Source organism: Macaca fascicularis, chromosome 2, assembly GCF_037993035.2.
Source record: "Macaca fascicularis isolate 582-1 chromosome 2, T2T-MFA8v1.1".
Classification (NCBI taxonomy): Eukaryota; Metazoa; Chordata; class Mammalia; order Primates; family Cercopithecidae; genus Macaca; species Macaca fascicularis.
Genome location: NC_088376.1, coordinates 44768060 through 44785882, shown reverse-complemented (window position 1 = coordinate 44785882; position 17823 = coordinate 44768060). Strand labels below are relative to the sequence as shown.

The 17823-nt window shown below is 42.3% G+C and overlaps 1 protein-coding gene across 50 annotated transcripts in view; it reads left to right on the top strand.

The window, feature by feature from the left end:
• Positions 1–15995, top strand: part of TFDP2 (transcription factor Dp-2) — a 195937-nt gene extending 179942 nt beyond the window's left edge. For all 50 annotated transcript variants that reach the window (XM_065540054.2, XM_074031208.1, XM_074031204.1 and 47 more), the window contains 4 exons: positions 4396–4547; positions 8846–9012; positions 14501–14606; positions 14823–15995. In XM_065540054.2, the coding sequence (XP_065396126.1) occupies positions 4396–4547; positions 8846–9012; positions 14501–14606; positions 14823–15006 (609 nt within the window). In that variant the 3' untranslated portion in view covers positions 15007–15995. The remainder of the gene's footprint in view (positions 1–4395; positions 4548–8845; positions 9013–14500; positions 14607–14822) is intronic.
• The last annotated feature ends 1828 nt before the right edge of the window (positions 15996–17823 follow it).

Here is a 17823-nt window from a genome sequence, read left to right as displayed (position 1 = left end):
ACCGCACCGGGTCTAATTCAGTAAGATTTATAGAAATACCAAAACTTAGGCTGGTGATATAGATATATATATATATAGATATAAATATATATATTATATATACATCATATATATTCTATATAATTAATAATGTTTTGTTTGAAGATAATATTGTGCAGCTTTAAAAAAAAAAAGCTGAAACGGACAGTTTATTCCTATGCTCCTGCCTGTAGAATTCTACCAAACCCTCCTCCTTGAACTCCCGTGCTGCCATCTTCTTCCCCCTGGCTGCCTCTCTGTTGTCCCTATCCCTGCATAGTTATCTGCAGTATCCCCTAGCAGCTCGTGCCCCAAACCCTGTGCTGGGGCCTTCCTGGAATTTCCTCAAAACCATGGAACATTTTGGAGCTTAATTTTTTGGCATGTTATTTTTAAAAACCTGTTTATCAGCATGCCTATAGTTATCTGCCTATCAGAAAGAATGGTGCTGGGCAAGATCACCCTCATGTGTGTAGGACTTTCCCATCTCTAGATGCCTGATGCAAAGAATGAAACTGAATATTTTTTCCCTGTTTACCTCTGTACCATGAACATTGTTCTTTTATTTTTTAAAGTCCTGAACTTCTTTTCCTCTACTGTCTCTCAAACGAAATATTTATAGAAGATTTCCACCCAGGGGCAACCTGGCTGTCAACATTTATAGAAACAGGTCTCTCTAAACATTAAAGTGAAACCCAAAGTATAACTTAAAACAACTTGTGGTCTTCTGGTAAACATAAAACTTATTTCCAAAGGCCGGGCACGGTGGCTCACGCATGTAATCCCAGCATTTTGGAAGGTGGAGGCGGGCAGATCACTTGAGTTCAGGAGTTCGAGACCAGCCTGACCAACATGGAGAAACCCTGTCTCTACTAAAAATACAAAAAAGTAGCCAGGCATGGTGGCACATGCCTGTAATCCCAGCTACTTGGGAGAGCCTGAGGCAGGATGATCTCTTGAACTCGGGAGGCAGAGGTTGTAGTGAGCCGAGATCGCCCCACTGCACTCCAGCCTGGGCAACAAGAGCGAAACTTCATCTCAAAAAAAAAAAAAGTATTTCCTCCTAGCATTTCAGTTTTTTTCCTTTCATCAAATAAATGAAGTTGTCATAGAAAGTAAATTAAGCAGCCGGGCGCGGTGGTTTATGCCTGTCGTCCCAGCACGTTGGGAGGCCGAGGCGGGCAGATCACAAGGTCAGGAGTCCGAGACCAGCCTGACCAACATGGTGAAACCCCATCTCTACTAAAAATACAAAAAGCCAGGTGTGGCAATGCACACCTGTAATCTTAGGTACTCAGGAGGCTGAGGCAAGAGAATCACTTGAACCCGGGAGGCGGAGGTTGCAGTTAGCCGAGATTGCACCACTGCACCCCAGCCTGGGCAAAAGAGCAAGACTGTCTTTTAAAAAAAAAAAAAAAAAGTAAATCCATTTGTTGTGGCTAAGCTCACTTGATTTTTTTTTTAATAAGCTAATGTCATAACTCACTCATGTCACATGACACAGGTAACTATTACCTACTTGCTACCACCTCTCTTTTATTTTTGGTAATGCAGTAGAAGAATGGTGTGAGTAAAGCAAACCTGTAGATAAACCCAATATCCTACTTTTATCTCTATAATTGCCCCTTCCAGCCCTTAAACCTTTTCCATAACAAACGCACAGGAAAATGAATGAACACACTTAAAGCTGTTCAGCCTCTGAAATAGATGTTAATGAGTTTGAAAAAGAAAAAAAGGCCAAAGGAAATCATTCAAAGGGCAACAAATAAGTCCGTTCAAAATAAGTGGGAAATTATTTTTCCTTTTTCTATCCAAAATAACGTTATGTGGTATATGAAATTTATGACAATGTTAATAAAAACAACATTATGACCAGGTGCAGTGGCTCATGCCTGTAATCCTAGCACTTTGGGAGGCCAAGGCAGGCAGATCACAAGGTCAGGAGTTCGAGACCAGCCTGGCCAATATGGTAAAACCCCACCTCTACTAAAAATACGAAAATTAGCTGGGCATGGTGGCGGGTACCTGTAGTCCCAGCTACTTGGGAAGCTGAAGCAGGAGAATCATTTGAACCTGGGAGGCGGAGGTTGCAGTGAGCCAAGATCGCACCACTGTACTCCAGCCTGGGCGACAGAGCAAAACTCCATCTCAAAAAAATAATAATAATAATAAACATTATGTTTTTACTGCTCTCTTCACTTGAAAAACCACTGATACTATTAAATGTGCACAGCATTAAACAGTGAATCACAAATACATAAGGGTCATTAGTTATCACTGCTTATATTCCCCCATATACCGAGGTCCTCTTGTGGCACTAGGGACACCAGGCTAGGCAAAGTGTAGGAACACCTCTTGAGATGTGTATTCTAGTAAAAGGGAAGAGAAGTTATGCAGGAGTATGTAAGCATTTAATTCTTTTTCTCAGTTCCACAGCTTAATCATAACTTTTCCTCATTATTAAATGAATTAAGCAATAAATTAGTTCTTTAGCAACAGAAAATAATGAAGCATAACCTCAATAATGTTTGGTAATGATACTGACAGTGCTAGTTATTGATAGTGATTTTTGGACACACTTAGGTCTACAATAAATTGTTGTTCATTATTTTTGGTGCATTTCAAAGAGTAGATGCTCCCTTTTTGGGGAGATAGCACTCAGCCATTTTAAGATAATAGTAATCTTTTTCTTTTCTTTTCTTTTCCTTTCTTTTCTTTTCTCTTTTCTTTCCTTTTCCCTTCCCTTTCCCCTTCCCTTTCCCCTTCCCCTTCCCCTTCCCCTTCCCCTTCCCCTTCCCTTCTTTCCTTTTTTTCTTTTTTCTTTTCTTTTTCTTCTTGAGAAAGGGCCTCTGTTGCCCAGGCTGGAGTGTAGTGGCACAGTCATAGCTTACTGCATCCTCGAACTCCTAGGCTCAAGAGAACTTCCCACTTTGGCCTCCCAAAGTGCTGAGATTACAGGTGTGAGGTACCATGCCTAGCCAATAATAGTAATCTTACTGAAACTTTAGTTAAGGCCCAGAACCTGAAATAAACAATACTGATCATAAGATTGCTAAAATGTAAAAAATAAATTTATCACTACAGGGTGACAAGATATAACAAGCTAATGAAGGGGAATGAATGGCTCTGACTTGAGGAACTTTTAAAACATTATTTCTTGACCAGATGAAAAACTTGAACCGCATATAGTCTAGCTATGAAATTCTGTCATACATTTGCCTTATTTAAAAAAGTTATAATGATAACTTATTTGTTTGTGTGTTTGTTTGTTGGTTGGTTTTTCTGAGACAGAGTTTTGCTCTTGTTGCCCAGGCTGGAGTACAATGGTGCGATCTCGGCTCACTGCGGCTTCCGTCTAAAAGGGAGATCACTTTCTTTGGCTTTTGAGTAATGGTTATTAACTAAAAGTAGCAGCAAGATCCAGTAAAAAGATTTAGGCCTTGATGTATCTTATAATTAGCACTGAGCCTCAGTTACCTCATCTAGAAGTGTCAGGTTGGGGAAGGCTGGGGCTGGATTCCAGACTGTGCCCAGAGGATGCTGAGAAGTTCTGTGGAGGTGCCTTAGAAACCATGTGGCTGTGCTTGAGGGCTGAGGTGGCAGAGTTTAGGACCTGGCCTCACTGCAGCCAGCCTGAACAGTGCCACTTCCATCTGTTTTACATGAGTTTTTTTGTTTTGCTTTGTTTTTTTGAGACAGGGTCTCATTCTGTCAGCCAGGCTGGAATGCAGTGCTATGATCTCTGCTCACAGCAAATTCTGCCTCCTGGGTTCAAACAATCCTCCCACCTCAGCCTCCTGAGTAGCTGGGACTATAGGCACATGCCACCATGCCCAGCTAGTTTTTGTATTTTTTGTAGAGATAGGGTTTTGCCATGTTGCCCAGGTTGGCCTTAAAGTCCTGGCCTCAAGCAATCCACCTGCTTTGGCCTCCCAAAGTGTTGGAATTACAGGCGTGAGCCACTGTGCCCGACCTCCAGTGATATTTTATTTGAAGAAAGGATTTTGTGACTTTAAAATGTTTGCATATCCCTGGGCTAGACATCCTAAAGGGCATATTTGACCCCAAACTCTCAGGAGTCTGTGTTAGATAAATGGTATGACCCTTCCTGTGTCGTTTGCTGAAGAGTTCCAGGTGCCTGCTGGTTCTCTACCAGATTGTGAGGTTCTGTTTCTATGGATGATGGAAAAATGTATGTATTGAGTTAGATCATTCTTTCTGAAATGTTTAATTTTTTAAATTAATTCATTAGTGCAGGTGGGCTTTCTCTTTAAACTCTCTAATTTTAAGCTGTATTTTAAAGGTATTATCTTAATTCTTTTAAATTCCAACTCACTTATGCACATTTGACCACATTCTTTTTATTGATCATTACAGCAAATCGCTTTCAAAAACCTGGTACAGAGAAATCGACAAAATGAGCAGCAAAACCAGGGCCCGCCAGCTCTGAACTCTACCATTCAGCTGCCATTCATAATCATCAATACAAGCAGAAAAACAGTCATAGATTGCAGCATCTCCAGTGACAAGTGAGTGGAGAACTAGGGATGGGTGCAGGACTGGCCTTCTGTTAACATTTTCATATCATTTGCAAACTCAAGAAGGATGCACTTTATTATCTGCACCCCTCCAAGGCTGGCTTCCTTGGGGCATATGAAACACCTCCTGAACCATGGGTGCAATCTTGCACTAGTGTGTGCTCCAACCCTCACCCTCTGTGGTCCCCTGTCTTGTGCCAGGCACTGTGCTGTTTGTATTATATGTGTGTGGCGGTGTCTGGGCCCAACCTATGACATGCTGCATGTATGTGGTAAGTCTGAGCAAATAACTGTGATAAGTTAGCCCAGCACTGTGGGTCTGGGACAAGGTAGATTCATTGGTGATTCACTGTCACAGTTTATTATGGGAAAACTGTAGGTCAACATGTGGCATTAAACCAATTATTTCTTTGTTTTGCTATATCATAGTTATGCATGCTTCTGTTTATTAATGAATGTATGAATAGACATGAAAATGCTGGCACATTCTTTGCTTTCTTTAAATTGTGTTTTTACATTTTAACGAAGATCAATGATAATATTCATCATGGCAAATAAGAAGTAGCACTTTTTAAAATATAGAATTAATTTGTGATGTATTTTACCATTCATGAAAAAGTTTCTCTCAGTGGTCTTCAGGCTGTGACCAGTACCATAAAAGAGTTAAGAGTATATATAGGGTGCAGAGTGAGACGGATGCATGTACCAGTTGTGGCTCCCCCACTTCGCTGCTGCAAAGCTCTGTTTTCTCAAGAACAAATAGGAATGATACTGGGGCCCCTGTCACTTCCCAGCCTTGTTTTGAGGATTAAATAAGTTAATGTCTATGATGACTTGAGGTAAGCATTTTTTAAATGTTAGCTGCTGTTACAAAAGGTCAGCCTATAATTTATTGTTCAAATTGGGATTTATTAATGCAAAAGAAGACTCTAATAATTGCATCGGTACCACAGGCATACCCCAGAACTGTCCCAGGGAGACCAGAACCTCCGGTCTCCTAGAGCCGTGACATTGCCCTTGGGCTTCACTGTCACTTGTTTTCCCACTCTTCTTCCTGGCGCTCTTACGCCCCCTGCCGGTCTCTGTTGTGTCCAGAGATTCCGGGCCACTTCAGTAAGAAGGCACACACACAAAAGAAGAGTCGTAGGGGCGCGGTGGTTCACACCTGTAATCCCAGCACTCTGGGAGACTGAGGCTGGTGGATCACCTGAGGTCAGGAGTTCGAGACCAGCCTGGCCAACATAGTGAAACCCTGTCTCTACTAAAAATAGAAAAATTACCCAGGCTTGGTGGCGCACGCCTGTAGTCCCAGCTACTAGGGAGGCCAAGGCAGGAGAAATGCTTGAACCTGGGAGGCAGGGGTTGCAGTGAGCCAAGACTGTGCCACTACACTCCAGCCTGGATGACAGAGCAAGACTCTGTCTCAAAAAGAAAAAAAGAAAAGAAAAAGAAAGAAAAGCAGCAGGAATTTCAGAACTATTTGATAATTGAGACTATAGACACAAAAGGAAATAGTAGAGACTGTGTAGCTTATGAAGTAAACCAGACCAACATATTTAAGAGTGGATTCTTGGCCGGGTGCGGCAGCTCATGCCTGTAATCCCAGCACTTTGGGAGGCCAAGGCGGGTGGATCACCTGAGGTCAAGAGTTCGAGACCAGCCTGGCCAACATGGTGAAACCCTGTCTCTACTAAAAGTACAAAAATTAGCATGGTGGCTCACACCTGTAATCCCAGCTACTCGGGAGGCTGAGGTGGGAGAATCGCTTGAACCCAGGAGGCAGAGGTTGCAGTGAGCCAAGATTGCGCCACTGCACTCCAGCCTGGGCAACAAGAGCAAAACTCCGTCTCAAAAAGAAAAAAAAAAAAAAAGAGTGGATTCTCACTGTTCTTGCTATTGCCCAGGCTGGAGTGCAGTGGCTGTGTACAGGCATGATCATAGCTCACTGCAGCCTCAAACTCCTGGGCTCAAGCGGTCCCCCTGCCTCAACCTTCCTTGTAGCTGGGACTGCAGGTGCACACCTCCTTGGCCATCTAAAGCTGATCCATTTTTTAATCTTCTTAAGTTTCTTTTTTTTTTTTGAGATGGAGTCTTGCTCTGTCTCCCAGGCTGGAGTGCAGTGGTGCAATCTTGGCTCATTGCAGGCTCCACCCTCTGGGTTTACGCCATTCTCCTGCCTCAGCCTCCCGAGTAGCTGGGACTAGAGGGGCTCGCCACCATGCCCGGCTAATTTTTTGTATTTTTAGTAGAGACAGGGTTTCACTGTGTTAGCCAGGATGGTCTCGATCTCCTGACCTCGTGATCTGCCTGCCTCAGTCTCCCAAAGTGCTGGGATTACAGGCATGAACCACCATGCCCAGCCTCTTCTTAAGTTTCTTAACCTCTCTGAGATTGTGTTCCTTTCTCCACAAAAATAAGAATTACAGAATTTACCTTGCCAGTTTCAAAAAGTTATGGATAAATTAATATAGAACCCAGCCCAGTGGTCAGTAAGTGGTAGATATCTGAATTATTTTCCACACACTTGCAAATTCTTTATAAATATATGTCAGAGAGGACCATTAACAGTCTCAGAAAACTGAGAATTCAGGCCGGGCGTGGTGGCTCACGCCTGTAATCCCAGCACTTTGGGAGGCCAAGGTGGGTGGATCACAAAGTCAGGAGTTCGAGACCAGCCTGACCAACATGGTGAAACCCCATTTCTACTAAAAATACAAAAATTAGCCAGGCGTGGTGGCACGCGCCTGTAATCCCAGCTACTCAGGAGGCTAAGGTAGGAGAATCGCTTGAATCCAGGAGGCAAAGGTTGCACTGAGCCAAAATTGTGCCACTGTACTCTAGCCTGGGCGACAGAGCAAGACTCCGTCTCAAAAAAAAAAAAGAAAAGAAAAAAAGAAAACCGAGAATTCTAGAAAATGGTTAGCATCTTTTCAGATAAAAAACACAAAACTTACCATTCTAGTTACTCTCTCTAGTTAGTCTCTTGTTTTGTATGGAGAATTATAAAACTATCTTCTTAGGTTAGTCTCTTAAGTCTAAAAAGAATGACAGGAAAATCTGGGAATCATTGGCCTAGGGGAATTATGGACACTGTTGCCCCAGGCTGGAATCTGGTGAGGCTTCCATCTCTTGGGTGGTCCCTGACTCATGCCCTTTCCTTGGCCTTCCTTTGAGTGGAGGGAAGGAGACTCTGAGTAGCTTGTACAAGCTTGTTATCCAACATAGGTCCAAAAACCCTATCTTTCAGTTACTTTGGTGATGCAACCTTTCCCCATAATTAGCCGGGAGGCTTTCCACAATGAGGATTACATTTACAAAGCGATCTGCTTTTAACAGATGCCTGAAATCATCCCTGTGGCAGGTACCCACTTCAGATTTTTTTAAAAAGTTGTTATTGTACTTTAATCAAATTCATATAGATTACTTAAATTGGTATTTTGCTTCAAATTATAATTTTTGCTCCTAAGATAATCTGTTGTTCAAATTATCTTAAATAGGGTATAAAGTTTTACCCTCATATGATTTTAATAGAATTTCAGGACCAGGTGAAACCTACCATTGTCCCCGAACCTTGTCCCTGCAGCCCATGACGAAGGTGTTCCAGGCCTAGCCTAGGAGTCGGAAGGACTGTGTCTTCCTTCTTTTGCCTCTTGATTGAAGTGTGTTGGGCTGCTGGGAAGCTGCGCATCCAGTTTGGGTGCTTTTCAAGCATATTTGGAAATGTGCTTGTATTACATGTGACACTTTTTCTTAAAACATTTTACTTCTTAGTGTCTCAGGACAGGATTTGGGGTTGTTTTCATTTATTGAAAGTCTTTTATTTATTGCTTATCTAAAGTAGGCCATAGCTAACAGTTGACTCATGAAAATGAAGTAAGCATTCAAAATGTTTTTTTCCTCAAAGCTAACAGCTCAACTCAGAATAGGGATATTGTAATATTAAAGTAGAGAGGGTAGAGAGGCTTTTCTTTTGTGGCAAAGCTATAGGCAACTTTGAAATGTACTGGATTTAGAACAAAATTTCTATCCTCTGTTTGCAACAGCGTTAGGGCTAAAGTTTGTGGATTTATATCATCTGTCAGAGGAATGTTGTTTTAATTGGGAAAGTGTTTTATTTGAGATGTCATTCCCCTGACAGAGCAGAATGACTCATGGCTCTCTAAATGGTAGCCATTTCTAGCACTATAGCTGGATTTAGGCCCCCATTCTGTTACTTAAAGTACAGAATACAAAACTATTCAGACCTCTCCAGCACCACCAAAAACCCTTTACTTTGTTTCCTGATGCAGGTTTGAGTATCTTTTCAATTTTGACAACACCTTTGAGATCCATGATGACATAGAAGTACTAAAACGGATGGGAATGTCATTTGGCCTGGAGTCAGGCAAATGCTCTCTGGAGGATCTAAAACTTGCGAAATCCCTGGTGCCAAAGGCTTTAGAAGGTTATATCACAGGTATGTTAACTGATGCTTTCATGTGTTGTCCCTGACTAAATGTTGAATCCAAACTTGTTAAAACCTTTCTTATAGAAAATTGCAAAATTTTAGAACATCTGCGCTTGTGTCAACAGACTGAAACCTTTAACACTTTAGGACCATTTTTTCAAAAATTAGATTATATAATAGTATATAATGTTATGAAACAATCTATTTAAGCTAGGTACTGGGAATTACTAGATCTCTCTGAAGAGTCAAATGTAGTGCTGAGTGAGCCAATTTAGATGTAATAGTATATAATGTAGATGTAATTCATACATTCTTACTCCTGGGTAAAATTCCATTATATGAATATATCACAGCTTTTCTGTTTATTTTTCTGAAAATAAACCTTTAGTTTGTTTCCGATTCCTTGATGTTCAAATACAGTGCAGCTTTGAACATTCCTATACATGTATCCTAGTGACCACATGCAAACGTACAGATTGAACTTGTTAGGTCAGAGTTGGGTACATCTTCAGCTTTACTAGATGATACCAAAAATTTTCAATTTGATTTTACCAAATTACACTTTCCCCAGCAGAGTAGAAGTGTTCTATTTTCCCAATCAGGTGGGTCTGAAATTATATCATTGTAACTTTTCTAAATTGAGATTGAATTCGCATGCCATAAAATACACCATTTAAAAATGTCAGTTCAGTGGTGTTTTGGTATACCCACAAGGTTGCTAATCATCACCACTATCTAATTCCAGAATATTTTAATTTAAAAACCCAAAAAGAAACCCAAACCATTAACAGTCTTTCTCTATTCCCCCATTCTCCCTCAGCCCCTGGCAACCACTAATCTACTTTGTGTCACTATGAATTTGCCTATTCTAGACAGAGGCTTTGTGTGAACGGAACCCTACAGCATGGGGTATTTTGTGGATGGCTTCTTTCACGTAGTGTAATGTTTCGGGTTCGTTCATGTTGTAGCACCATCAGTACTTCATTCCTCTTTATTGCCAAATACTATTCCATTGTATGAATGGACCACGTTTTGTTTATCCATTCATCAGTTGGTAGACATTTGGACTGTTTCCACTTTTTGGCTATTTCGAATGATGCTGCTGTTAACGTTTTTATAAAAGTTTATATGTAAACATATGTTTTTAGCTCTAAAAACATACACCTAAGAGTGAAATGGCTGGGTCATATGGTAACTCTGTGTTTAACATTTTAAGGAAATACCAAACTGTTTTCCAAAGCTCCTGTACCACCATTTACAGTCCAACCAGCAATGGATGAGGGTTCCAATTTCTCCACATCCTTATTTACTTGTTTAGAGATGGAGTCTCACTCTGTCGCCCAAGCTGGAGTGCAGTGGCGCCGTTTGGCTCACTGCAACCTCCACCTCCCAGGTTCAGGTGATTCTCCTGCCTCAGCCTCCTGAGTACCTGGGATTACAGGTACCTTGCCACCACGCCTGGTTAGTTTTGGTATTTTTAGCAGAGACAGGGTTTCACCATGTTGGCCAGGCTGATCTGGAACTCCTGGCCTGAATTCACCTGACTCAGCCTCCCAAAGTGTTGAGATTGTACATGTGAGCCACCGTGCCTGGCCTCCACATCCTTTTCTACACTTGTCATTATATATCTTTTGAATTATAGCCATCCTCACAGAAGTGAAGTGGTATTGCTGTGAATTGCTGTGATTTTTGTCGGGGGCAAGGAAGGGTAGTGGTGGAGGGGAGAGAGTCTTGCTCTCCAGGCTGGAGTGCCGTGGCACAGTCTCCGCTCACTGCAACCTCAAACTCCAAGGCTCAAACGATCCACCCACCTCAGCTTCCTGAGTAGCTGGGACCACAGATGTGTGCCACCATGCCTGGTTAAATCTTTTTTTTTTTTTTTTTTTTGGTATGTTTGATAGAGATGGGGCTTTGCCATGTTGTCTAGGCTGGTCTCAAACTTCTGAGCTCAAGCGATCCACCTGCCTTGGCTCCCACTGTAATTTTGATTTGCATTTCCCTAATGACTTATGATGTTGAGCGTCTTTTCATGTGTTTATTGACTATTTGTATATGAACAGAAATATGTCTGTTCACATCCTTTGCCCATTTGGGTTTTTTTTTTTTTTTTTTTTTTTTTTTTGAGACAGAGTCTTGCTCTGTTACCCAGGCTGGAGTGCAATGGCGCAGTCTCGGCTTACTGCAACCTCCACCTCCCGGGTTCAGGCGATTCTCCTGTCTCAGCCTCCCAAGTAGCTGGAATTACAGGCGCCTGCCACCACGCCTGGCTAATTTTTGTATTTTTAGTAGAGATGGGATTTCATCGTGTTGGCCAGGCTGGTCTCAAACTCCTGACCTCAGGTGATCCACCCATCTCAGCCTCCCACAGTGCATCCTTTACCCATTTTTAAATAAAGTTACTTGTCTTTTTATTGAGTTGTAAAATTATACTGAGTATACTTGAAAATAGAAGCACTATGTTTTACATGTCTTATAATTAAGATTTTTTTTACTAATTTAGAAATCTTCCTGATTTTCCTAATTCCTGAAAATATTACATATTTCGCAGATATAATTTGACTATATAGGTTAGGTGCGGTGGCTCACACCTGTAATCCCAACACTTTGGGAGGCCAAGGCAGGCATATCACTTGAGGTCAGGAGTGCGAGACCAGACTGGCCAACATGGCGAAAGCCTGTCTCTACTAAAAATGCAAAAATTAGCCAGGCATGGTGACACATGCCTGTAATTCTAGCTCTTTGAGAGGCTGGGGCAGGGAAATCACTTGAACCTGGGAGGCGGAGATTGCAGTGAACAGAGATCGCACCACTGCATTCCAGCCTGGGCAACAGAGTGAGACTCTGTGTTTTGAAAAAAAAAAAAAAAAAAAAATTGAATACGTAAGCAGTGATTTTGCCTTTGCTTTCTTTTGTTTCTTTCATTTGTAAGTATAACCATCTAGAATTTCACATCGCTTTTTAAAGGCATTTTAATGCTAGTTCTAAGATACATTAAATCCCATGTAAGCAAAAAGGTAGGTTTAATTTTGTTTTACTCTATGATTTGGCCCTTTGCTCACAACAGAAGAGTTTCTTGGCTGAGATCCGTTTTCTGTTTTAGTTCTTCAGTTGGCACCATTCATCCCCTGCAAGGGCCCCCCGCCTCTCCTTGCCCCTCGGCCCACCTGTTCTGTCTCCCCACCCAGCTCTCTCCCCACGCTCTCCAGCCTGGGTCCTGCTGTGTCATTGGAAGGCCAGCAGAATCTGAATAAAGGGCTTACTCAATAAATCACCAGAACTTTATTTTAGCTTACTCCCAGTGAAAAGGCTCAGGGCGATTAGGCAGGCTCTGTGGTTTTGATCTCTTCGTGACCTCATTTGCAGACTGGGATACAGACTTTCTGGTTAGTTCAAAGGAAGAAACATGTGCCTCTCGTGTGTAAAGGGGCAGAATGGCCTGGGTGGGAGTGTGAGAACCATTGTGTGGATCCTGTGATAATAGGAAAGAAATGTAGGCTTTTCCAATCCATTGTAAAAAGAGAATGTAATGTGTTATGCTCACAAACAAGTAAATAGTTGTGTTCTGACAGAAGGTTTCTATAGTTCTATATACTAATTAATATTCAGCACAGGATTCTGGCATTAATGTTATTTTCTTGTACAGACTTGTTGTTATTTAATGTATTTAAAGTCTGCTATTCTTCTTAGGCTTGAAGTCTTTTTTTTCCACAGCTGTCTCAAAGAAAAAGGTTCATAAGACGGTTTTAAAATTAGCATAGTCATTTAGTTTACTTTTTTCCTATATGGGAATGGCCTCTTGTTTGGATACCAGAGTTTCCAATCTAAATCATATAGTTTCATTTTTTTGTACAGTAATTGCAAAAAGATTTTGACTAAATTAAATCATAGCTCATTTTGGCAGATTACATTTTCTGAGTATGTGTTTGGGCTTATATAATTTCTTTTTAGGAATTACTTTTAATGTATCTACCACTTATTTTGTAAAGTGGCAGCTGGCAAAACTATACTCATTCATTCAGTAACTTTTTTGGGTTTTTTTTTTTGTTTGTTTTTCTTTTGAGATAGAGTCTTGCTCTGTCACCCAGGCTAGAGTGCAGTGGCACGATCTAGGCTCACTGCAACCTCCACCTCCTGGGTTCAAGTGATTCTTCTGCCCCAGCCTCTCGTAGCTGGGATTACAGGCGTGTATCACCATGCCTGACTAATTTTTGTATTTTTAATAGAGATGGGGCTTTGCTATGTTTGCCAGGCTGGTCTTGAACTCCTGAGCTCAAGCAATCTGCCCACCTTGGCCTCCCAAAGTGCTGGGATTACAGGCATGAGCCACCGCGCCTGGCCACATTTAGATCTTACATGTTCCAGTTACTGCCTTCTTTGAGCTGACACTGTAGATGGGAAGATTAGAAGTATTAAACCAGTAAAATTACAATAAGAATTGATCAGTGTTGTCATAGGAGAAATGTGGTATATGTATAGAAAAGAAGATGGCAAGGAGATATAAAAAAAAATTTTTTTTTTTTTTTTTTTTGAGATGGAGTTTCACTCTGGTTGCCCAGGCTGGAGTGCAATGGTGCAATCTCAGCTCACTGCAACCTCCGCCTCCTGGGTTCAAGCGAATCTCCTGCCTCAGCCTCCCGAGTAGCTAGGATTACAGGCATGCGCCACAACGCCCAGCTCATTCTGTATTTTTAGTGGAGGTGGGTTCTCCGTGTTGGACAGGCTGGTCTTGAACTCCCAACCTCAGGTGATCCGCCCGCCTTGGCCTCCCAAAATGCTGGGATTACAGGCATGAGCCACTGTGCCCAGCCCAAAATATTTTCTGTATACTAAAACAGTAATGTCTGTCTCCACCTCATTAAAAACATGACTGCATGTGAGTTTTTAAAAATAAGAGCTAGTTTGAATTAGAAAGCAAAGGATACCAGGAAAAATCTTGTCAGGAAAAAGAATAGGTATTTGATGAGTAGCAGCATTGAGTTCACCAGCAGCAGGCACCTGAAAAGACACTGCGGCAGGGGTTTTGGCCAAAACAGATCTGTCTGCCCTCTATGCAGGGTGGCCTTCTTACCTCATGTATTTCTGATTTGATTTTCTCTTTTCCCACTTCTGGCTTTGGCTGTCAACACCACAGTCCAGGTCTTTTGTGGTGAGGGCAGCCCAGGCATTGAGGATGGTACACTGGGCTGCATCCCATGGGCTGTGCTCTGGAGGGCTTATCTAAGAAAAAGAGTAAGAAAGCGCCTGTGAGTGTTTTCATTTGAATACCTTCTCTCCATAAGCTGCCTTCCCGTATTTTTTTTTCCTGCTCTTGTGTTCTAGAGTTTCTTTTTCTTCCAAGAAGATGAAGAAACCTGGGTTCTTCTCACAGCAAGAGAATTGTCTCGCTGTCATGAAGAATAAGCTTAGTTCTTGCTCTTCTGTGCTTTCTTCAGACTGTAACAACAGCAGCCACAAAACTTGCAGGACCGACATTTTTTGTTCTCATTTTTTCCTTTAGATATCTCCACAGGACCTTCTTGGTTAAATCAGGGACTACTTCTGAACTCTACCCAATCAGTTTCAAATTTAGACCTGAACACTGGTGCCACCTTACCCCAGTCAAGGTACGTATTTTTTTCAGGGTTAGAAAGGCAAACCCCAGAGCCCTGACTGTCTGTGTAGGGGTGAGCCGGGGTCATGTTACTGCCAGCACAGGTCCTGCTGAGCAGGTTTGTGGCAGATCTCACCAATGGCACCTCCTTCCTATGTTTTTATTCCTATATTTTACAAAACTGTTTATACCACATTAATGAGCCTGTGTGTTTTTAATTGTTTGCTAGTGTAAACCAAGGGTTATGCTTGGATGCAGAAGTGGCCTTAGCAACTGGGCAGTTCCTGGCCCCAAACAGTCACCAGTCCAGCAGTGCAGCCTCTCACTGCTCCGAGTCCCGAGGCGAGACCCCCTGTTCGTTCAATGATGAAGATGAGGAAGATGATGAGGAGGATTCCTCCTCCCCAGAATAAAGACAAGAGAAAGCCTACGTTTCAATATGTGATGCTCATGTGTGTTTGTAGTGTGAGCTCTTGTTTTTGAAATGATTGCTTCAGTCTTTGCCTTTGTTTGCACTGTGTGTTCAGTGAAAACTAGAGAAACACAATAAGCAAATCACATGAAGGCTGAGATGATTGAGATGAAAGTTAACATAGTGTGAATGAAAGTCTGGCCAACAGAGCAGTAGATGATATAACAAACAAAGCATGCTTTCTGAGGAGCTAGTGGGGATAATTCCTGAAGAGTTGGCAGTGTGAGTGTGCTCATTTATCTTCTGTGAGGTGGGATTTTTGTGTTCCTCACACCCATGTAATTATTCTTAGAATTGAGATTGCTACACAGAGCAGTCCTTGACGATCATGTTTCTGACATTTCTCTTCCCTGCCTGGACTGCCTTTGACAAGGCGGAAATGAACATGAAAAGTCCCCACGAGAGGGGAGCTGTGTAGTGAGGGATACTGAGGGCAGTCCTGTGGCCGAGGGGCACAGATTGAACTGCTGAACTAGTTGGAGGTCTAGTTAAGGTGCTTTATGCATCAGCTGCCTTAGACAGCTTCTAGAAAGGAGCAAGCGCTACTTCTTAAGTACTTAAGTGACATTTAGATAATTTATAGTAAAACTGAAATTATTATTAGCCAATGCATTGATGCATAGAATTTACTAGGGCTACTTCTGGAAGCCAAAATAGAATAGCATTTCCATGTGCATTAAATACTTTGCCAGCACTGCCTTTTGCCAGCATCCTAAATCTGGAGTTTTATAAAGAGGGAAAATGTATCTTTAGGTTAATCAAAGCTATGCATTTCATATAGCTTTTTCATTTAAAACAAGACAAATTCCTATGACCAAATTGCTTGCCTACAGTTCCCTGCAGCAATTGTATGCTCTCACCCAGTGTGCAATTTGTGAAGATGAACCAAATGTCATTACTTTTGTCTTAAAGAAAAGTCTATTTCAAGAATATGAACAGCAATGTTTCCTTCTACATGTCACCTTTTTTCACATTTTCATTAGTCAGAATGACCTTATTGAACCTACTCCTGGGGTCAGTTGCATTTCAAACTAATCCAATATTTAGTGTTTCACAGAAACACTGGAAAACTGAACACTCCTACTGCCTGGATATATGGTAGTGCAGTTATGTTGTTTATGGCTCAAGATGTCATTAGAAATACTGCAGTGGTGTATTCACAACTGCTTCTTCTCTGAAAGAGTGTAGGGACATCTGCCACCATGGCCAGACCCTGAATTTCACATTAAGGCCTTGGAAAGGAGCAAATAATAATGGGAAAATTAACTCCAAAACTTTGACCTGAATCATGTGGATTTATCCCAAGATGATGCTAGATGCACCAAGCATGGCCCAAATTGGTTCTTTTTTAAATCCCTTGGGGGAAGTGCAGGCTTCTTCCTGTGGTGCCTCTTTCTAGCCCCACCACCATGTTGACAGTGAGCCTGGTGAGGAGGAGAAAGCTTTGGCTAGCTAAACATGTTTAATAAGGCCATAAAAACTGAGAAAGAAAAACATTCAACTTTAGCTGGAGCTCCTTTGATACAAAAGTCTCATTCTGTCAGAAATAAGCCATAGTACAGACTCAGAGATAGAGGCAGTTTCTAGAGAACTTGGTCTTATCGTGGGTTCTGGAGCATACCTCTCAGACTAGTCAGGAACACCGGGGAGGTGACAGCAGGTCCCCAGGGACCTGCAGGGGACATTTCAACTGCATGGATCGGGATTTCCCTCCAAACCAACTATCCTTTAAGGGGCAGCCTCCTCTTTTACTAACTTCACCCTTTCTCATCTCTGGGACCCAGCAGGGACCTGGAGAGGCCAACGGCCACAGCTACCTTTGTAGTCTTCAAAATATTGAACTGCAGGTCCCAAGATGCATTTCAGAATTTAAGACAGGTACACTAATGATAATCATTCCTTCACCAAATAGCAACATTCTTGCCAGAGTTCTTGGGAACCTGTTTTCTTCTCTACTCTCCATCTCTGCTACTCTCATGCTTTAAATTGATAAAATATGGGCTTAAAAAAAGCCGCCAAAGACTCTTATCCTTATTGGTGCCCCACCATTAGCCACCCCAGCCATAGGTGTGTGCTGTTGGTGGGAACAGTCTCTTCCTCAGCGTTGTGTTTGGGTTACTGTTGAGGCTGCCTCACAGAGTGACATCGTGGTCACCAGTATATGTCACTGGAGTAAAATCTTGCCTTTAGAAACTGGGTTGAGCTGTTTAGAAAGGCCAATTCTCTTCTGTATTCCCCCTCAACATTTATCTGGGTCCAAAGCTCAGCACTGAGTCACAATTTCACACAAAATTAAAGTGAAGCAGTGTTAGGAAACTGGGGACTAGGTGCAGCGCCTCTCGCCTGTCATCGTAGCACTTTGGGAGGCCGAGGCAGGCACATTGCTTGAGCTCAGGAGTTCAAGACCAGCCTGGGCAACATGACAAAACCCTGCCTCTACAAAAATATAAAAATTAGCCTTGTGTGGTGGGGCATGCCTGTTGTCCCAGCTACTCAAGAGGCTGAGATGGGAGGATTGCTTGAGCCCAGGCGGTGGAGGTTGTAGAGAGCCAAGATCACACCACTGCACTCCAGCCTGGGTGACAGAGCAAGACCCTGTCTCAAAAAAAAAAAAAAAAAAAAAAGGTGGGGGCTGCCGGGAGGGAAGTTGTGGTTCCAATGCCCAGGCTGCTTTGTTATAGTGGCACGTGGGGTTACTTGCCATACACAGATCACTCCTCCCCGGGGTGCTGGCACACACTGATTGTGGGGAGTTCAA